General features: G+C 52.4%; 1 protein-coding gene across 2 annotated transcripts in view; it reads left to right on the top strand.

Moving 5' to 3' along the window:
- RHPN2 (rhophilin Rho GTPase binding protein 2) overlaps positions 1 to 17064 on the top strand; it is a 49521-nt gene that overhangs the window by 18164 nt on the left and 14293 nt on the right. The window contains exons 3-8 of one of the 2 annotated variants that reach the window (XM_075992974.1): positions 6577 to 6705; positions 9118 to 9193; positions 12609 to 12686; positions 13017 to 13141; positions 14368 to 14534; positions 16875 to 17062. In XM_075992974.1, the coding sequence (XP_075849089.1) occupies positions 6577 to 6705; positions 9118 to 9193; positions 12609 to 12686; positions 13017 to 13141; positions 14368 to 14534; positions 16875 to 17062 (763 nt within the window). Of the gene's footprint in view, positions 1 to 4240; positions 6706 to 9117; positions 9194 to 12608; positions 12687 to 13016; positions 13142 to 14367; positions 14535 to 16874; positions 17063 to 17064 lie in introns of those variants that run through there. The other variant, XM_012775158.3, reaches the window with a different exon arrangement.

The following is a 17064-nucleotide window of genomic DNA, read 5'->3' as shown; positions in this document are numbered from 1 at the left end:
GAAGCTTAATACACAAGTAAACAAATCAGATCATGGCACGGAGCGAAGTTTTCTAGGGCACGACGAAACAAAAACGTGGTGCATGTTGGCTCAGGGTGGCGGCCCAGCCTCAGGGGCAGGCTGGCCAGGGCGGCCTCTGACCCGGGCACTTGGAGCTTCTCAGGCGGGAACTGGGGCAGTTTGTGTGACCAGCCAACGTGGGCCCCGAGGCCGGAGCCTGGCCCAGGCTCATGGTTGGGGCCGGCAGTTGCTGAGCGGGCTGGGGTGGGGGTGGGGAGAGGGACTGTTAATGATTCCCACAGTGACCCGAAAGTTCAAAGTGCCCCTCTCTGGAGAATGTTGTCAGAGGAAACCCTGTAGGTATTTATTAATCTGACTCAGTCGGCACCAACGGTTTCCCGAAAACAAACAGGGCACTGTGCCAAGCCCAGCGCTGGCCCCGCGGTGTCCCTGGGCAACTGATTCTGTGGCTGTCCCCCCGGGCAGTAGGGAGTTTCGGTCATAAACTGGGGCCCCACTGGCCGCCTTCTTTTTTTTTCTTTGAGGCAGAGTCTCACTCTGTCGCCCTGGCCAGAGTGCCGTGGCATTAGCCTGGCTCACAGCAACCTCCAACTCCAGGGCTCAAGCAATCCTCCTGCCTCAGCCTCCCGAGTAGCTGGGACTACAGGCATGCGCCACCATTCCCAGCTAATTTGTTTTTGCATATATTTTTAGTTGTCCAGGTAATTTGTTTCTATTTTTAGTAGAGACGGGGTCTTGCTCTTGTTCAGGCTGCTTTCGAACTCCTGACCTTGAGCGATCCACCTGCCTCAGCCTCCTGGAGTGCTAGGATTTCAGGCGTGAGCCACCGCGCCCGGCCCCCACTGTGTTTCTGTCAGCCGTCTGGCTCCGGGTTTCCCACTGCAGCCCCCCCCCCCCATGAAGGCAGGACAGTTGGAACGGCGGTGGGGGATGCAGGGGTTCATTTAGGAAAATGTCCCCAGAAACCCAAGGGTGGCCGTGAGGGCCCCAGGCTTTACCTGCGCCGCTGGCCGGGGGCGTCGTGGCTGGGCAGGCACCGTAAGGAGCTGGGTTCGTGCTTCTTCCCCTTTCCTGGTTCCTACCGGCCGAGAGTCCATGAGCTTCCGGGAGTCTGAGTAGGACAGTATCAGACATTTTAAAATGTGCTCGCTTAGGCTGAGCAAGGACCATATTCTTTCTCTTCTCCCAGCTCACTTCCTCCCTCCCTTGAGGAAAGCTGGGGTAGAAATGGGATTATGCTTCTCTGAAACTGGGGTGGTCTTTGTGAAATGCAAAGCAAGTTGCCTAGCTTTAACTAACAAGTATTTTTTTTTTGAGACAGAGTCTCACTCTGTTGTTGCCTGGGCTGGAGTGTTGTGGCGTCAGCCTAGCTCACAGCAACCTCCAACTCCTGGGCTCAAGCGATCCTCCTGCCTCAGCCTCCCGAGTAGCTGGGACTACAGGCATGCGCCACCATGCTCGGCTGATTTTTTCTATATATATCAGTTGGCCAATTAATTTCTTTCTATTTATAGTAGAGACGGGGTCTCGCTCTTGCTCAGGCTGGTTTCGAACTCCTGACCTAGAGCAATCCTCTGATCGTTGCATTTTTAAATATCAGCAACTAGTTGAAGGGGGAAAAAATAACACCCCGAGAGCCAAGCGAGCAAGCCCCACTGGCCTCTCCAGTCTGGTCGGTGACCTCTGGACCCGAGGGTCATGAAATTGTAGGCCAGCAGTGACCTGGGGTGGCCTCAGTTGTAATGACAGTGACTTGAGGGCGGTGACGGCCCGCATTGTCAGTTCTGATGGGGCTGGCTTCAACTCCGAGGCCTGTCTTCCCACCCTGAGACCTGGGGGGCAGCGTCCTGCTAGTGTGGCCGGGTGGCAGCGTGAGATAGTCCCCACTCTAGCCTGGCCAGTGCCCGGCAGAGTGGGATTTGGAATCAGAAGCACTAAAGGCTGAATCGCTGCCCTAATAAGCTCTCTGCAGCCGGTGCAAGCCACTGGGTCACAGGGGTGCCTATTCCTGGGGGACAGTTTTATTAAAAGACTTGGGAGGGGCTGGGTGCTGTGGTTCACGCCTGTAATCCTAGCTCTCTGGGAGGCCGAGGCGGGCAGATTGCTTGAGGTCAGGAGTTCGAAACCAGCCTGAGCAAGAGGGAGACCCTGTTTCTACTATAAATAGAAAGAAATTAATTGGCCAGCTAATATATATAGAAAAAATTAGCCGGGCATGGTGGCGCATGCCTGTTGTCCCAGCTACTCGGGAGGCTGAGGCAGGAGGATTGCTTGAGCTCAGGAGTTGGAGGTTGCTGTGAGCTAGGCTGACGCCACAACACTCACTCTAGCCAGGGCAACAAAGTGAGACTCTGTCTCCAAAAAAAGAAAAAGACTTGGGGGGAAATAAAAATTACACTAAAACAAATGGTGACAGTGGAAATAACCCAAGTGCCCATCAATTCATGAGTGGATTAATAAAATGTGGTCTGTGTACACCGTGGAGCACTACTCAGCTTTAAGAAACAACGGTGGTCTGGCACCTCTAGTATTTTCCTGGCTAGAGCTGGAACCCGTTCTACTAAGTGAAGTATCCCAAGAATGGAGAAACCAGCACCACATGTACTCACCAGCAAATTGGTATTAACGGATCAACACCTAAGTGGACATAGAGGAGTAACATTTATTGGGTGTCAGGAGGGTGGGAGGGGGGAGCAGGGGACGGGTATATACAACCACAACGAGGAAGATATGCAACGTTTGGGGGATGGACACGTTTGAAGCTCTTACTTGAGGGGGGAGGGGGGCATGGGCAATATATATGTAACCTTAACACTCATACCCCCATAATACGCTAAAATAAAAAATAAAATAAAATAAAACAAATGGTGGCGGAATGCAAGGTTTACAAGTGTCTTCAAGACAAAACAAGGTGCAGTAAAGAAATTTTAGACTTGGGGCAGAGAGACTGTTGTCACACGGGCGATCTGTTTGGTGGGAACGGTCTCAGAGGCTGCAGCTTGAGCAGACGTGGACGTGGATGTGGTCAGTGGTCGCAGGAAGTAGTTGACGGTGGCCTTCCTTCCTCTTTTTGCACCTGGTGGTTTGATTACTCAGAGTAAGTGGGACGCCTTCTCATTCTTGCCTCTTAGAGAGAGAGAGAGAGAGTGTGTGTGTGTGTGTGTGCGCGAGCTCTTCATGAAAAACCCAAGGGAGGCCGGGCGCGGTGGCTCGAGCATGTAATCCTAGCACTCTGGGAGGCTGAGGCGGGAGGATCGCTCAAGGTCAGGAGTTCAAAACCAGCCTGAGCAAGAGCGAGACCCCGTCTCTACTATAAATAGAAACAAATTAATTGGCCAATTAGAAATATATAGAAAAAATTAGCCGGGCATGGCAGCGCATGCCTGTAGTCCCAGCTACTTGGGAGGCTGAGGCAGGAGGAACACTTTAGCCCAGGAGTTTGAAGTTGCTGTGAGCTAGGCTGATGCCACGGCCCAGGCAACAGAGCGAGACTCTGTCTCAAAAAAATATAAAATATAAAATAAAATATTTTCAACTTGGGCAAAGTGGTGCATGTCTCTAGGCTCAGCTGCTTGGGAGGCTGAGGCAGGAGGATTGCTTCAGCCCAGGAGTTTGAGGTTGCTGTGAGCTAGGCTGACGCCACAGCATTGTAGCCCCATAGAGTGAGACTTTGTCAAAAAACAAATAAACAAACAAAAAACATTTGTTTTCATCCAGAAGGCCAGCCTGGGTGCAGAGCAGCAGTACTGACAACCAGGGCCCTGGCTTCAGACTCTAATATGGGCCACCTGGTTCCATGTTTGTCCCTTGTCCCAGCCTGGGCCCGGGAATAGCTGGGCACACCTGACATCTCGATCCGGAAGACCTGGTTTGAGAAACCCCCTTCCACCGACGCACGAGTGAAAAATCCTTACCTGCTCAGACTCTGGGGCGGGTTTCTGAACCGCGGCTGCACCTGGATGAAGGGCAGCCCCGAGACCCCGCCGGGCTGCCAGCGGTTCTTGGAGTGACCCACACATAGAGGCCCATGTCCAAAGGGTGGGTCGTTGATTTCTGGCAAATGTTAAATCAAAAATCGTTGCCACGCTGGGAGGGGGGAGGCATGGCAGATTCACCTATAAAGGTAGAGAAATGAAGAGCTGGCATTGTTTGGAAACCCTGCAGGGATTTGGGGGGTGGGGGGTGGGGGGTGAGGGGCGGTCTTAGGGCCCCAACTGTTATATTGGGTAGGACCCACTCTGCTGGCAAGACCCGCTCGGCTCCCTGCTGACCTCTCTCTTTGCCCCTGTCCTTCTGTGAACTGGAGTCTGTTGAGCGGCCCGGGATGGGGAAAGGACTGTGTCACGTTCTGGGAGAAATATAGAGAAATAAAAGTCTTCTCCTCCAGCAGTTATAATTGTTTATCTTTCCTCATTCCAAAATGGATTTGAGGCTCTTAACACGCTTTGTACGACACGTAAGATGGAAGCCGGAGTGAATGGGGAACTGAGGGCGGGAACAAAGAGAAGAGAGATTTATCTGCAGGCCAGGCTACCGTGTCTCCCCGAAAATAAGACAGGGTCTTCTACTTATTTTTCCTCAAGAAGACGCCCTAGGGCTTATTTTCAGGGGATGTGTTATTTTTTTTTTAAGTGCGGTACAACCATCTACATTGATTCAAATAGAGTGAGGTCGTCTTCTTCTGGAACATCATCCTCACTCACTAGACCCCGAATCCCATCCTGAATGTCTTGCGACTCTGTTTCCTTTAGAACCATCAGCCCCGGTCTCTCCTGTTGAGCCACAGAGCTGTCACGGGGCGGATGAGAAGGGCTGCCCGTCTTCTTTCCTGTTCATCGACGACACGCACGGGATGTGCAGACGCGCTGCGCAGCCACGCCCGTCGCTAGGGCTCATTTTCGGAGTGGGGCTTCTGTTGTGCACATGCTTAGAAATCCTGCTAGGGTTTAGCTTATGGGTAGGTCTTATTTTCGGGGAAATGTGGTACTGTGTACAACATGTAAGATGGAAGCCGGAGTGAATGGGGAACTGAGGGCAGGAACAAAGAGAAGAGGGATTTGTCTGCAGGTGAGGCTAGTACATGCCACTGCGTCCTGGCCTGTATACTTTGTTAGATGTGAGCCTCAGTTTGTCTGTGAGCTTCCTGGCAGGCAACAGGAGGAAGGGAGTATGATCTGCTGGTAAGGCTAGTACATGCCTCAGCATCCTGGCTTGTATATACTTTGTTAGATGTGAGTCTCAGTTTGTCTCTGAGCTTCCTGGCAGGCAGCAGGAGGAAGGGAATATGATCTGCAGGTAAGGCTAGTACATGCCTCAGCATCCTGGCTTGTATATACTTTGTTACATGTGAGTCTCAGTCTGTCTCTGAGCTTCCTGGCAGGCAGCAGGAGGAAGGGAGTATGATCTGGAACACGTTGCATACTTATTAGGGAAAAAGAAGCCATTGCTAGGAAGGGAACCTATTCCCGGTACTGGGGGCTGGGAGAATTTTCTTACCTGGACCCTCGTGGACATTGTCAACTGCTGAAGCAGGTATGTTCTCAGTAACATCACGGCAGCACAGGTTTTACAAGGTACAGGTTGTGCCACAGGGTGTGTAATGAAATCAATTCATGGGTGGCCGTGGTATAATAAAAAATAAATATTTGGCCTTTTGTCCTGTTCCTGCATTCTTGGCACAGAGCTTCTAGAACCTGTGGAATCTCCTGCATGATAAGGGTATCTTTTTTAATTTTTTTTGAGACAGAGTCTCACTTTGTTGCCCAGGCTAGAATGAGTGCCGTGGGGTCAGCCTAGCCTATCCTTATGCCAGTACATGCTGTCTTGGCTACTGTGGCTTTCTGGTAAGTTTTTAAATCAAATAGCATAAGTCCTCCAACTTTGTGGAGTTTTTTTTTCCAAAATTGTTTTGGCTATTGTAAGTCCTTTGCATTTCCATGTAAATTGAGGTCACCATGTGTGTTTTTTTATCCTTTATTCTATTAACATATTGTGTTAATTGATTTTCAGAAGTTAAGCCAACCTTGCATTCCTGGGATAAATCCCACTTGGTCAGGGTGTGTAGTCCTTTTTATGTGTTGCTGGGTTTGGGTTGCTATTTGTTGAGGATTTTTGCGTATGTATTCATCAAAGATATTAGTCTATTGTTTTGTTTTCTTGTAATGTCTATGTTTCAGATCAGGTTAGTTAATTGGGAAGTCGTACCTTTTCCTCTATTTTCTCATCTATTTCTTTGTAAGGGGGATAATTTATTGCCTTTTAGGGAGTGACTGGAGCAGTCTTCTTTTCTCTTCTTAAGGCTCATGTTTTGCAGGGATGTCTTAGGATTAATGCCCGGCAGCTCACAATGTCATCGGCTGTGTTCCTAGTCCGTTTGCTGGCAGGTGTGGCTCACGGTGGAGCAGGTGCCCAGAGTCTCTTTACCTGGTCACATCTGGCACTCATCTGCGAGCAGTCCCCCGAGCTTCCCGGCAGGGACCGGGGGCTGGGTCTGCTCACCCGGAAGCTGGGATGCTTGGCTGAAAGCACTCTTCTCTCCCTCCTCTCTTTGGACAGAGTAGCCACGAACCAGAAGGTTCGCGAGCAGGTGCGGCTGGAGCTGAGCTTTGTCAACTCGGACCTGCAGATGCTCAAGGAAGAGCTGGAGGGGCTGAACATCTCGGTGGGAGTCTATCAGAGTACAGAGTAAGTGGGAGCAGTGCTTCTTGCAGACCCTGCTGAGCCTGAGGGCGTGCCTGCATCAGGGGCGGGACCCAGAGAGCCCAGGGGGGAGGTATGGACCGAGGGCAGGGCCAGCCCCCACTTTGGGAAGTGAGTGCATGATCCGGTGTGGGGCTGAGCAAGGTGCTGTAGAGTTGAAGGGAGGAACCCGTGGGGTTTGTTGGGAGATACCTGGAGCATTGGGCAAAAATGCATTTGTCCAAAGACATCTCAGGACGTGGCTTTGTGGGAGAGCTCAGTGTCTGGCTCCAGGTGGGCAGATGGCACCTCTCACGTAGGCTAGGGTGGTGGCTCTGCCATGAGGACACCCCGGGAGCTTCTGTGGACAGCTGTGAAAGCTGACCTGCCAGGTGGGGCCCAGTGTCCCTGCTTTCTTCCCTCCCAGGGCCTGACGCCGGGCCACTCTGTGGAGAGCATGCAAAAGGTATAAACCACCTCAACAGGGATAATGGGGCCGACGTGACTTCCCTGAGCAGATGGTGCAACGGAGCCACTTCGGAATTCTGTCCCGCTGCACATTCGAGAAATGCACGTTCTAACTCACAAGCTTCCTTCTAGGAGTGTCCAAGGGAGGCGGTGGAATATTGACGTGTGGCCTCCAGCAAAGCTCAGACAGTCCCCTGTCCCAGCAAGCCACCTTCGAAGGAAATGCCCGTCCCTTAGCAGGAATAATTTTGAGAAGCTAGAAAGAAGGGTGCATGTACTTTTTGTGTGTGTGTGTGGGGGGAGGGACGACGGGAGACTTCTCGAAAAACAGGTGGGCCCCAGAGGAAACTCAGCTGGAAAACAGCCCCTGGGATTAACAGGAGGAAAACAGGCGGGAACTTCGGGTCCGCTTTGGAGTGTGTGTTTCCTGATTACAATCCTCTGCACAGCACCTAAGCGTCTCTCAGAGCCGCAGGGAAAGCTTTAGTGCCTGAAGCCTCCGCCGGTGACGTCCTGAGCCCGGCTCCCTACAGGCTGCTGGTGCAGTTTTGAACACCTCGTCGGCGTGAGACGAATGGCAGGTCCTCCCAGACTGCACTCCGCTGTTCGGTTCTAGAGTTTTGCCCAAAAGGTCCAAGCTCCTTCGAGGAGGCGAGGCAGGGCCAAACTTCAGCAATAAACGTAGGCTGTTTCGTACTTGCATTTGCTGTGCTTAGAATCGGGGAGTCCATGGCGGGGCTCCCCACGGAGCCATGCACTCGTGGCCCCCGGGGCGGTCACCGTGGCTCTAGGGTGGCCAGGCAAACCCCTGTGCCCCCCGGGAAGAGGGGAGAGGGCTGGGCAGGGTCCACATGACACTTTGCATTCAGAACGTTCTGTGTTCGAAGTCATTCATTTCCTTAGCATGGTTGGTCTTCAAACACTTTTTGAGGTAGGCAGGGAAGAAATGATCCCGTCGTGCAGGGAAGAAATGATCTGGTCGTGCAGCCGAGAAGACTCAGGGAGGCCTGAGGTTACCCGGAGAGTCCTGTTAGTGCCACATTGTGGTGGGGGTGCCCCGGTGCATGATCTGAGGACACTCCCTGCTCCTTCTTGGTGCCTGGTTAGTCCCAGGAAGAGCAGAGCTTGCTTGCAGCCCACCCTCACGACCTCCCGCTGGGGGTCCAGCTTCCCCGAGGGCTTTGGGGAAGCCGTGCACGTGGGTTGGGTCTCGCCTGCTTTTAGCGCAGCTGTACCCCAGAGGCAGTTTCGGCTTCCAGCTGCACCCTCCACTCGCCCTGCCCAAGGAGGTCTCCTGTTACAGGTCAGGGAGCTCAATCCCTGTTTGCAAAACAGGGCCGGCCTGAGCCTGGTGCACTTCCTGCTGGCCCTGCCCCTAGGAATGCAGGCTGGGGGACACTCCCGGTTGCCCAGTGGTCAGCGAAGGGAGAGGAGGTATGGGGCCCCTGTCCTCGAGGCAATTCTTGTTCAAGTGAGGGGACATGTAGACAGACTGACATGCCCCAAAGGGACAGCCCCCTACGAGACCAGGGTTGCGAGTGTGGGGCGTGTTGGAGAGGTGGGCTCCACTGTGGGGGGAGAGGAAGAGGAGGGTGGACATGGGGCTGACAACAGAGGTCCAGTGTGTGCCCCAGGAGCCATGAGCGCCCCAGGCACGGACTGTGGTGCGTGACAGGTTCTCAGGGCAGTTGAGAAGGAAGCGTTCAGACTGGAGGGACAAACTGGAGCCGAGGTGGCGGGGGCCCCGGAGTCTTAGGCTGAGTGGGCCAGGGTCATAGGGAGCCAGGGTGGGTGTCAGAGCGGAGGGAGAAGCGTGACCCTGTGGGACATGAACCCGTCGGCCAGGTGTGTGCAGGGCGGGCAGGAGGAGGGGGTGGGACCCGAGCTGGGCTGCCGGGGGCCAGGCGCCCCGGTGGAAGGTGCTCACGTACCCTGTTGTGTTTTTCGCAGGGAGGCGTTTACAATCCCCCTGATTCCTCTTGGCCTGAAGGAAACAAAGGATGTCGACTTTTCAGTCGTCCTTAAGGTAAGTCTCAAGCCAGCGGCCGCCGGACGCGGTGGAAATACGGGAATGGCGTGTCCCTCTCGGTGGCCTTGGGCTCAACAGACCGAGAGTCAGTTGACATCTGCAGGGTGACCCCGAGACCCCTCCTGGCCAGCTACGCAGAGAAATGGTGTACTTATTCGTCCCGTGTTCTTGCTGGTGTCTTTGGTGATTCTTAAAGCTTTTCCCCTGCGTTGCTTCTCACTGGGAAAAGAAAAGAAGCAAGAGAAAAAGAAGAAAATAAAAATGATAATAATAAAAAGCTTTTTTCTGGGTGCCTGGAGAGTAGGGTTGGAAACCCAGTCTGGCCTTCCCTGGGCGGCTGGGTCCAAGAGGGTCTGCGGTGGATGTGCTGCAGAATCTAAAAATCGTGTCCTATTTTGGTGTCATTTTTCCTACATTGTGTAACCAGTTGAGGCCATGTTTTTGAAAGGGTAGCTAAAGGTTCCCCCCCACCCCGCCAATATTTTATTGTGTAAATTTCCAACTGTATCCAAAAAACGGTAAGAATTTGACAGTGAACTCCTGCATACTTACTACTTACCTAGATTCTACCCGTAACATTTTACTATAGCTGTTTTATCACATCTGCCCATCTAGGCATCCCTGTGTCTGTCCATCAATCCGTCTTATTTTGTGATGCGTTTCAGAGTAAATCAAAAGATGTCAATTCACTACCTTTAAATACTTCTTTTTTTTTTGAGACAGAGTCTCACTCTGTTGCCCGGGCTAGAGTCCCGTGGCGTCAGCCTCGCTCACAGCAACCTCAAACTCCTGGCCTCAAGCGATCCTCCTGCCTCAGCCTCCCGAGTAGCTGGGACTACAGGCATGCACCCCACCTGCCCAGCTAATTTTTTCTATATATATTAGTTGGCCAATTAATTTCTTTCTATTTTTTTTGTTTTGTTTTGCCCGGCTAATTTTTTTTCTATTTTTAGTCGTTTGGCTGATTTCTTTCTATTTTTAGTAGAGACGGGGTCTCGCTCTTGCTCAGGCTGGTCTCGAACTCCTGAACCTCGAGCGATCCTCCTGCCTCAGCCTCCCAGAGTGCTAGGATCCCAGGCGTGAGCCACCGTGCCCTGCCTGCAGAAGAGTTTCTTTAAGACTTAGTCAGCTCTGCAATGTTTAATTTTTGCTCATAGAAAAAAAAAGAAAAAAAAATGAAATTTAAAAAAATTAAAAAAAAAAAAGAGTCAGTCTGTAGCTTGGTGCCAGCGCTAGAAGAATGTGGGCACTCACCAGGGAGACTCACTTGGAGAAACTTAGGAATTTTATAGGCATCTCTTAAGGGTCCAATTAGGTCACGTGCTGGATTCTGCATTAAAGCAAGTGAAAAAAAAAAATCACATGTCGTGGACATGGCCAGCTGCTATTCAGCCGAGGCTTCCAACCATGTCATTTTAGCCTAAAAGGGACTCTACAAGAATGTCAGGCATACAAAAATGAGAACGTGCGGGCCGTTCTGGGTTTTCCCCATCCACACGTGTGCTTGAGAGAAACACAGGCAGGTATTATAGAAGCTGTTCAGCACTCCTGATTAGGGCAATTCAGTCTTATTTTATTTGTTTTTTATTTTTTATTTATTTTTGAGACAGTATCTTGCTTTGCTGCCCGGGCTAGAGTGCCGTGGCATCAGCCTAGCTCACAGCAGCCTCAAACTCCTGGGCTCAAGTGATCCTCCTGCCTCAGCCTCCCGAGTAGCTGGGACTACAGGCATGTGCCACCACGCCCGGCTAATTTTTTCTATATGTTTTTAATTGGCCAATTAATTTCTTTTCTTAATGTGTTGGCTATAGACCTTGCAGATTTAGGTTAGCAAGTACTAGCAATGTTGCTAGAAGTCTTACTTTTGCCCCTGATGCTTACCGGGTTTCAGCCTAGATACTTTTTATCCTACTAAGTACTTTTCTTTTTTCTTTTTTTTTTTTTTTTTTCTTTTTTTGATTGGCTACATCTGTGGAACTACTAAGTACTTTTAATCTAGCTTATTTTACTAAGTTTCAAATTCAGGAATGACATTTAGGATTTTCTCAAAATCCTCTCCGACGTTTATGAGGTGAACATAAGGTTTCCCTTTTTTTTTTTTTTTCTTTTTTTGAGACGGAGTCTCACTCTGTTGTCCAGGCTAGAGTGAGTGCCATGGCGTCAGCCTAGCTCACAGCAACCTCAGACTCCTGGGCACAACCAATCCTCCTGCCTCAGCCTCCTGAGTAGCTGGGACTACAGGCATGCACCACCATGCCCGGCTAATTTTTTCTATATATATTAGTTGGCCAATTAATTTCTTTCTATTTATAGTAGAGAACAGGGTCTCGCGCTTGCTCAGGCTGGTTTCGAACTCCTGACCTTGAGCAATCTGCCCACCTCGGCCTCCCAGGATTACAGGCGTGAGCCACCGCACCCAGCCAAGGTTTCCCTTTTAACTTCTTATTTTAAGTGTGATCTCTCCCCTTATAAGAAATTTTGCCAGTATCCGAAGTAGCGGTTGGCAGGATGTGCTGCCGTGGCAAGGATGCGGTTCTCTTCGTCCAGCATCTCCTGAGTGATGGCCCCTTAACTGCCCTTGGGGAGGCCAGCAGGGGAGGCCCAGATGAATTCGTCCTTGTGGCCATCCTCACCTTAATGTCACCGATAGCACAAGAGCATTTGAAAACCATTGTGTTGGTAGGGGACCCAATTCTAAACGTCGTCACTTTGAGTAAAGCCACAAAGAAAATCTCTTGAGAGTATGATAAAACAAAAGGAAAAATCGAGTTAAAAATGACCAAATTAAGCTGACTCACACCTGTAATCCCGGCAGTTTGGGAGGATGAGGCGGAAGGATCACTTGAGGCCAAGAGTTCGAAACCAGCCTGGGCGACATATCGAGACCTCGTCTCTCGGCCGGGCGAGGTGGCTCACGCCTGTCATCCTAGCACTCTGAGAGGCCGAGGCAGGAGGATCGCTCACGGTCAGGAGTTCGAAACCAGCCTGAACAAGAGTGGCACCCCATCTCTACTTAAAATAGAAAAAAAATTAATTGGACAACTAAAAATATATAGAAAAAATTAGCCGGGCATGGTGGCGCATGCCTGCAGTCCCAGCTACTCGGGAGGCTGAGGCAGGAGGATCGCTTGAGCCTAGGAGTTTGAGGTTGCTGTGAGCTAGGCTGACACCACGGCACTCACTCTAGCCTGGACAACAAAGCGAGACTCTGTCTCAAAAAAAAAAAAAAAGTCTACATAAACAAAATTAAGGAAATAAATCCCCCCACTCCGAAAATCACTGCAGTGTGCGATCTCTCGTGTTTCTCTGTGTTCTTTCTTTTTAGAATGGGTGCATGTTTGCCATATTGCTGTTTTGCCTATCTATGGTTCTGAATCACGTTTTACGGTATCTTTTCTCGTTTTTCTCGAAGGATTTCATCCTGGAGCATTACAGTGAGGACAGCTGTTTATACGAGGACGAAATCGCGGATCTTATGGACCTGAGACAGGTACGTTCCCGTGCCCAGCGGAGGCGGGCGGGCGGGCGGGTGATCGCCACGGACTGAGGTCCCATGGTGTCAGGGACGGGTGGCCGTCGGCACCAGCCCCTCCTCCGGCTGCATGAGCCATGCAAGGGGCCGGGGCCGGGGCCGGACTCCGGGATTCCCGACTTCATCCCAGCGCCCCTTCCACACCTCCGAGAGTCCATGGCACTGGCCACGGGCCCGCCTGCCACAGGAGGAGGGCGAAGGTGCCCGTCTGTGTGTGCAGGGCACCTTCCGGGGTGGCCGGGGCAGGGCTCTCCTCTGCTCAACCCCCCGCGGTTCTGCTCCTTGCAGGCCTGTCGCACGCCCAGCAGGGACGAGGCCGGGGTGGAGCTGCTCATGACCTACTTCCTTCAGCTGGGCTTCGTGGAGAGTCGCTTCTTCCCGCCCACGCGGCAGATGGGGCTCCTGTTTACCTGGTAGGTGCCCGAGGTCTGCAGGGTGCAGCCGCCGTCGGGGAGTGGGCACCGCGGATGTCCCCCTGCACGGCGGCCCCTGTCCTGGCTGTCGCGTTCCTGCGGGCAAGTCTGGAGAGAGGTCCATGAGTTGGTGTGGTTGTTTTTTTTTGTTTTTTTTTAGTTTAGTTTTTTTTTTTTTAATTTCGGCATATTATGGGGGTACAGATTTTAAGGTTTCAATAAATGCCCATTTCCCCCCCTCCCCCCAAAAGTCTGAGTCTCCATCATGACCATCCCCCAGATGGTGCACATCTCACTCATTATGTATTTGGTTTTTTTTTTTGAGACAGAGTCTTGCTTTGTTGCCCAGGCTAGAGTGAGTGCTGTGGCGTCAGCCTAGCTCACAGCAACCTCAAACTCCTGGGCTCAAGCAATCCTTCTGCCTCAGCCTCCCAGGTAGCTGGGACTACAGGCATGCGCCACCATGCCTGGCTAGTTTTTTTCCTATATATATCAGTTGGCCAATTAATTTCTTTCTATTTATAGTAGAGACGGGGTCTCGCTCTTGCTCAGGCTGGTTTTGAACTCCTGACCTCGGGCAATCCGCCCACCTCGGCCTCCCAGAGCGCTAGGATTACAGGCGTGAGCCGCCGCGCCCGGCCCATAAGTTGGTGTTTATTTATGAAGCGCATCGGGGAGCAGACGGCTCCAGCAGACCATGGCTGCTGCTGCTTTTTTTTTTTTTCAGACAGAGTCTCACTCTGTTCCCCGGGCTAGAGTGAGTGCCGTGGTGTCAGCCTAGCTCACAGCAACCTCAAACTCCTGGGCTCAAGCAATCCTCCTGCCTCAGCCTCCAGAGTAGCTGGGACTACAGGCATGCACCACCGTGCCCGGCTAATTTTTCTGTTTTTGGTAGAGACGGGGGTCTCGCTCTTGCTCAGGCTGGTCTTGAACTCCTGGCCTCAAGCAGTCCTCCCACGTCTGCCTTGCAAAGTGCTAGGATGACAGGCGAGAGCTACAGCACCTGGCTGGGAAGCCTTATTGCTGTGTGTGGCTGTGTGTGTGTGTGTGTGTGGGGGGGTGGGGCTCCTTATTCAGGTACAATCGAACCTGTCATCTTGCTTGGGAACAACAGCCTCACTGCACGTGTAGCTTTTGAATGTTATTCAGGAGGTGGATTTTGTCCGCTTTCACCTCCGAGTGGCAACAACTGGCCGAGTCACTTGTGCCTGTGTTCTCTGCAATAGGTACGACTCCCTCACCGGGGTCCCGGTGAGCCAGCAGAACCTGCTCCTGGAGAAGGCCAGCGTGCTGTTCAACGTCGCCGCCCTGTACACCCAGGTCGGGACGCGGTGCAACCGGCAGACGCAGGCTGGGCTCGAGAGCGCCGTGGACGCCTTCCAGAGAGCCGCGGGTGAGTGTCCTCCGGGGCTGCCCGCACAGGACCTGGGCCCTGCCAGGTGGCGCAGGGGTAGCCCCGCCGAAGAGGGTCCCCAGGCGCCCTCCCCCTCGCCCCCAGCCCCGGCCTTGCCTCGCAAGCCTGAACGGGTCGGGCCAGTTTTCACACCGTTGTAACTTAAGAGATGTGCTGGGCAGGGCGCGGTGCCTCACACGCCTGTCATCCTAGCACTCTGGGAGGCCGAGGCGAGAGGATCACTCGAGGTCAGGAGTTCGAAACCAGCCTGAGCAAGAGCGAGAGCCCGTCTCTACTGAAAATAGAAAGAAATGAATTGGCCAACTAAAACTATATATAGAAAAAATTAGCCGGGCACGGTGGTGCATGCCTGTAGTCCCAGCTACTCGGGAGGCTGAGGCAGGAGGATCGCTTGAGCCCAGGAGTCTGAGGTTGCTGTGAGCTAGGCTGACGCCACGGCACTCACTCTACCCCGGGCAACAGAGCGAGACTCTGTCTCAAAAGAAAAAAAAAAAAATGATTGGCCCTTAGGATGAAACGGGATGCTGGGATTCCAAGCGGGCGTGGATCGCTTTGGCTGCAGATCCCTTTCTGGACCTGCCTGTCCTTCTGAGGAGTTTTGAGCGGGCAGCCCTGGGACCTGTCTGCAGGGTTGCTGGGATTTGGACAAAGTGAAGCGTGATGGCAGCAGGAGTCCCCGGGAACCCCAGGGGGGCACAGGGCCTGCAGCGGGTGCCATGGAGCTTGCCCTGCGGGGCAGCAGAACCGGAGGAACCAGTCGGATGGGATTGTCGTCCGGGATTATATTTCAGCTCCAGATCGACTGTCAGTTAATGCTTCTGACAGTTAATTTTCTAACGTTTAAGAAAGGGAGCTGAGAGCTACAGCGTGAAGATTTCCACCGGAGTGGACCGGATTGCTATTTCTGGGGGTTCTGGGGAAAAGCCCCGGGTTTCCCATGTGTGAGCGTCACCTGGGAGCCCCTCAGCCCGCACCTGCTCTCTGCCTTCACCTCCACAAATGCCTGGTCTCAGGTGTAATGTCTCCCAGTTGCCCCAGGGGAGACTGGAGCGGAGGCCAGTTTCCTTGCTTGATACAGTTGTAAATGGTTTGGAAGGTAATCCAGTGTTTTAATTAGTTTGTTTGTTTCTGAGACAGAGTCTCACTCTGTTGTCCAGGCTAGAGTGCCGTGGCATCAGCCTAGCTCACAGCAACCTCAGACTGCTGGGCTCAAGCAATCCTCCTGCCTCAGCCTCCCGAGTAGCTGGGACTACAGGCATGTGCCACCATGCCTGGCTGATTTTTTCTATATATATGTATATTCTTTTTTCTTTTTTTGAGACAGAGTCTCACTTTGTTGCCCAGGCTAGAGCGAGTGCCATGGCGTCAGCCTAGCTCACAGCAACCTCAAACTCCTGGGCTCAAGCGATCCTCCTGCCTCAGCCTCCCGAATAGCTGGAACTACAGGCACACGCCACCATGCCCAGCTAATTTTTACTATATGTATTAGTTGGCCAATTAATTTCTTTCTATTTATAATAGAGACGGGGTCTCGCTCTTGTTCAGGCTGGTTTGGAACTCTTGACCTCGAGCAATCTGGCTGCCTCAGCCTCCCAGAGTGCTAGGATTACAGGTGTGAGCTACTGCGCCTGGCCTTCATTCCTTTTTAAGGCTGAGAGATATTTCGTTGTATCATATACACATGTCACATTGTGCCTATCCATTCATCCATCGACAGGCGTTTGGGTTGTCTCTGTCTTTTGGCTTTTGTGAGTGATGCTGCCATGATCATGGGGTACAGGTATCAGTGGGGCCCTGCTTCCAATTCTTCGGGGTGCACCTAGGAGCGGGACTGCTGGATCATGTGGTCATTAAGAATCCAAATTGTGGCTGGGTGTGGTGGCTCACGCCTGTCATCCTAGCACTCTTGGAGGTGCAGGTGGGAGGATCACTCGAGGTGTGGAGTTCAGCAAGAGCAAGACCCCGTCTCTACTAAAAGTAGAAAGAAATTAATTGGCCAACTAAAAAATACATAGAAAAAATTAGCGGGGCATGGTGGCACATGCCTGTAGTCCCAGCTACTCGGGAGGCTGAGGCAGCAGGATCTCTTGAGCCCAGGTGGAGATTGAGGTTGCTGTGAGCTAGGCTGACGCCACGGCACGCACTCTAGCCCGGGCAACAGAGTGAAACTCTGTCTTAAAAATAAAAAAAGGAAAAAGAAAAAGAATCCCATTTGTAAAGGTGCCGTGTGGCGCCAGTTTTCGCTTCTGTCATTCTCTGGGGCAGCATGGTGAGGTGAGCATGGCCCTAAACTAAGGAGCACAACTGTGACCCTTCCAGGGGTTCTGAGCTACCTGAGGGAGACGTTCACGCACACGCCCAGCTACGACATGAGCCCCGCCATGCTCAGCGTGCTGGGCAGGATGATGCTGGCGCAGGCGCAGGAGAGCGTGTTGGAGAGGATCTGCCTTCCCGGCATCCGGAACGAGTTCTTCGTGCTGGTGAAGGTGGCCCAGGAGGCCGCCAAGGT

The sequence above is a fragment of the Microcebus murinus genome, chromosome 16 (genome assembly GCF_040939455.1).
Source record: "Microcebus murinus isolate Inina chromosome 16, M.murinus_Inina_mat1.0, whole genome shotgun sequence".
Lineage (NCBI taxonomy): Eukaryota > Metazoa > Chordata > Mammalia > Primates > Cheirogaleidae > Microcebus > Microcebus murinus.
The sequence above is the reverse complement of the archived record's forward strand: the minus strand, read 5'-3'. Positions and strand labels throughout refer to the sequence as shown.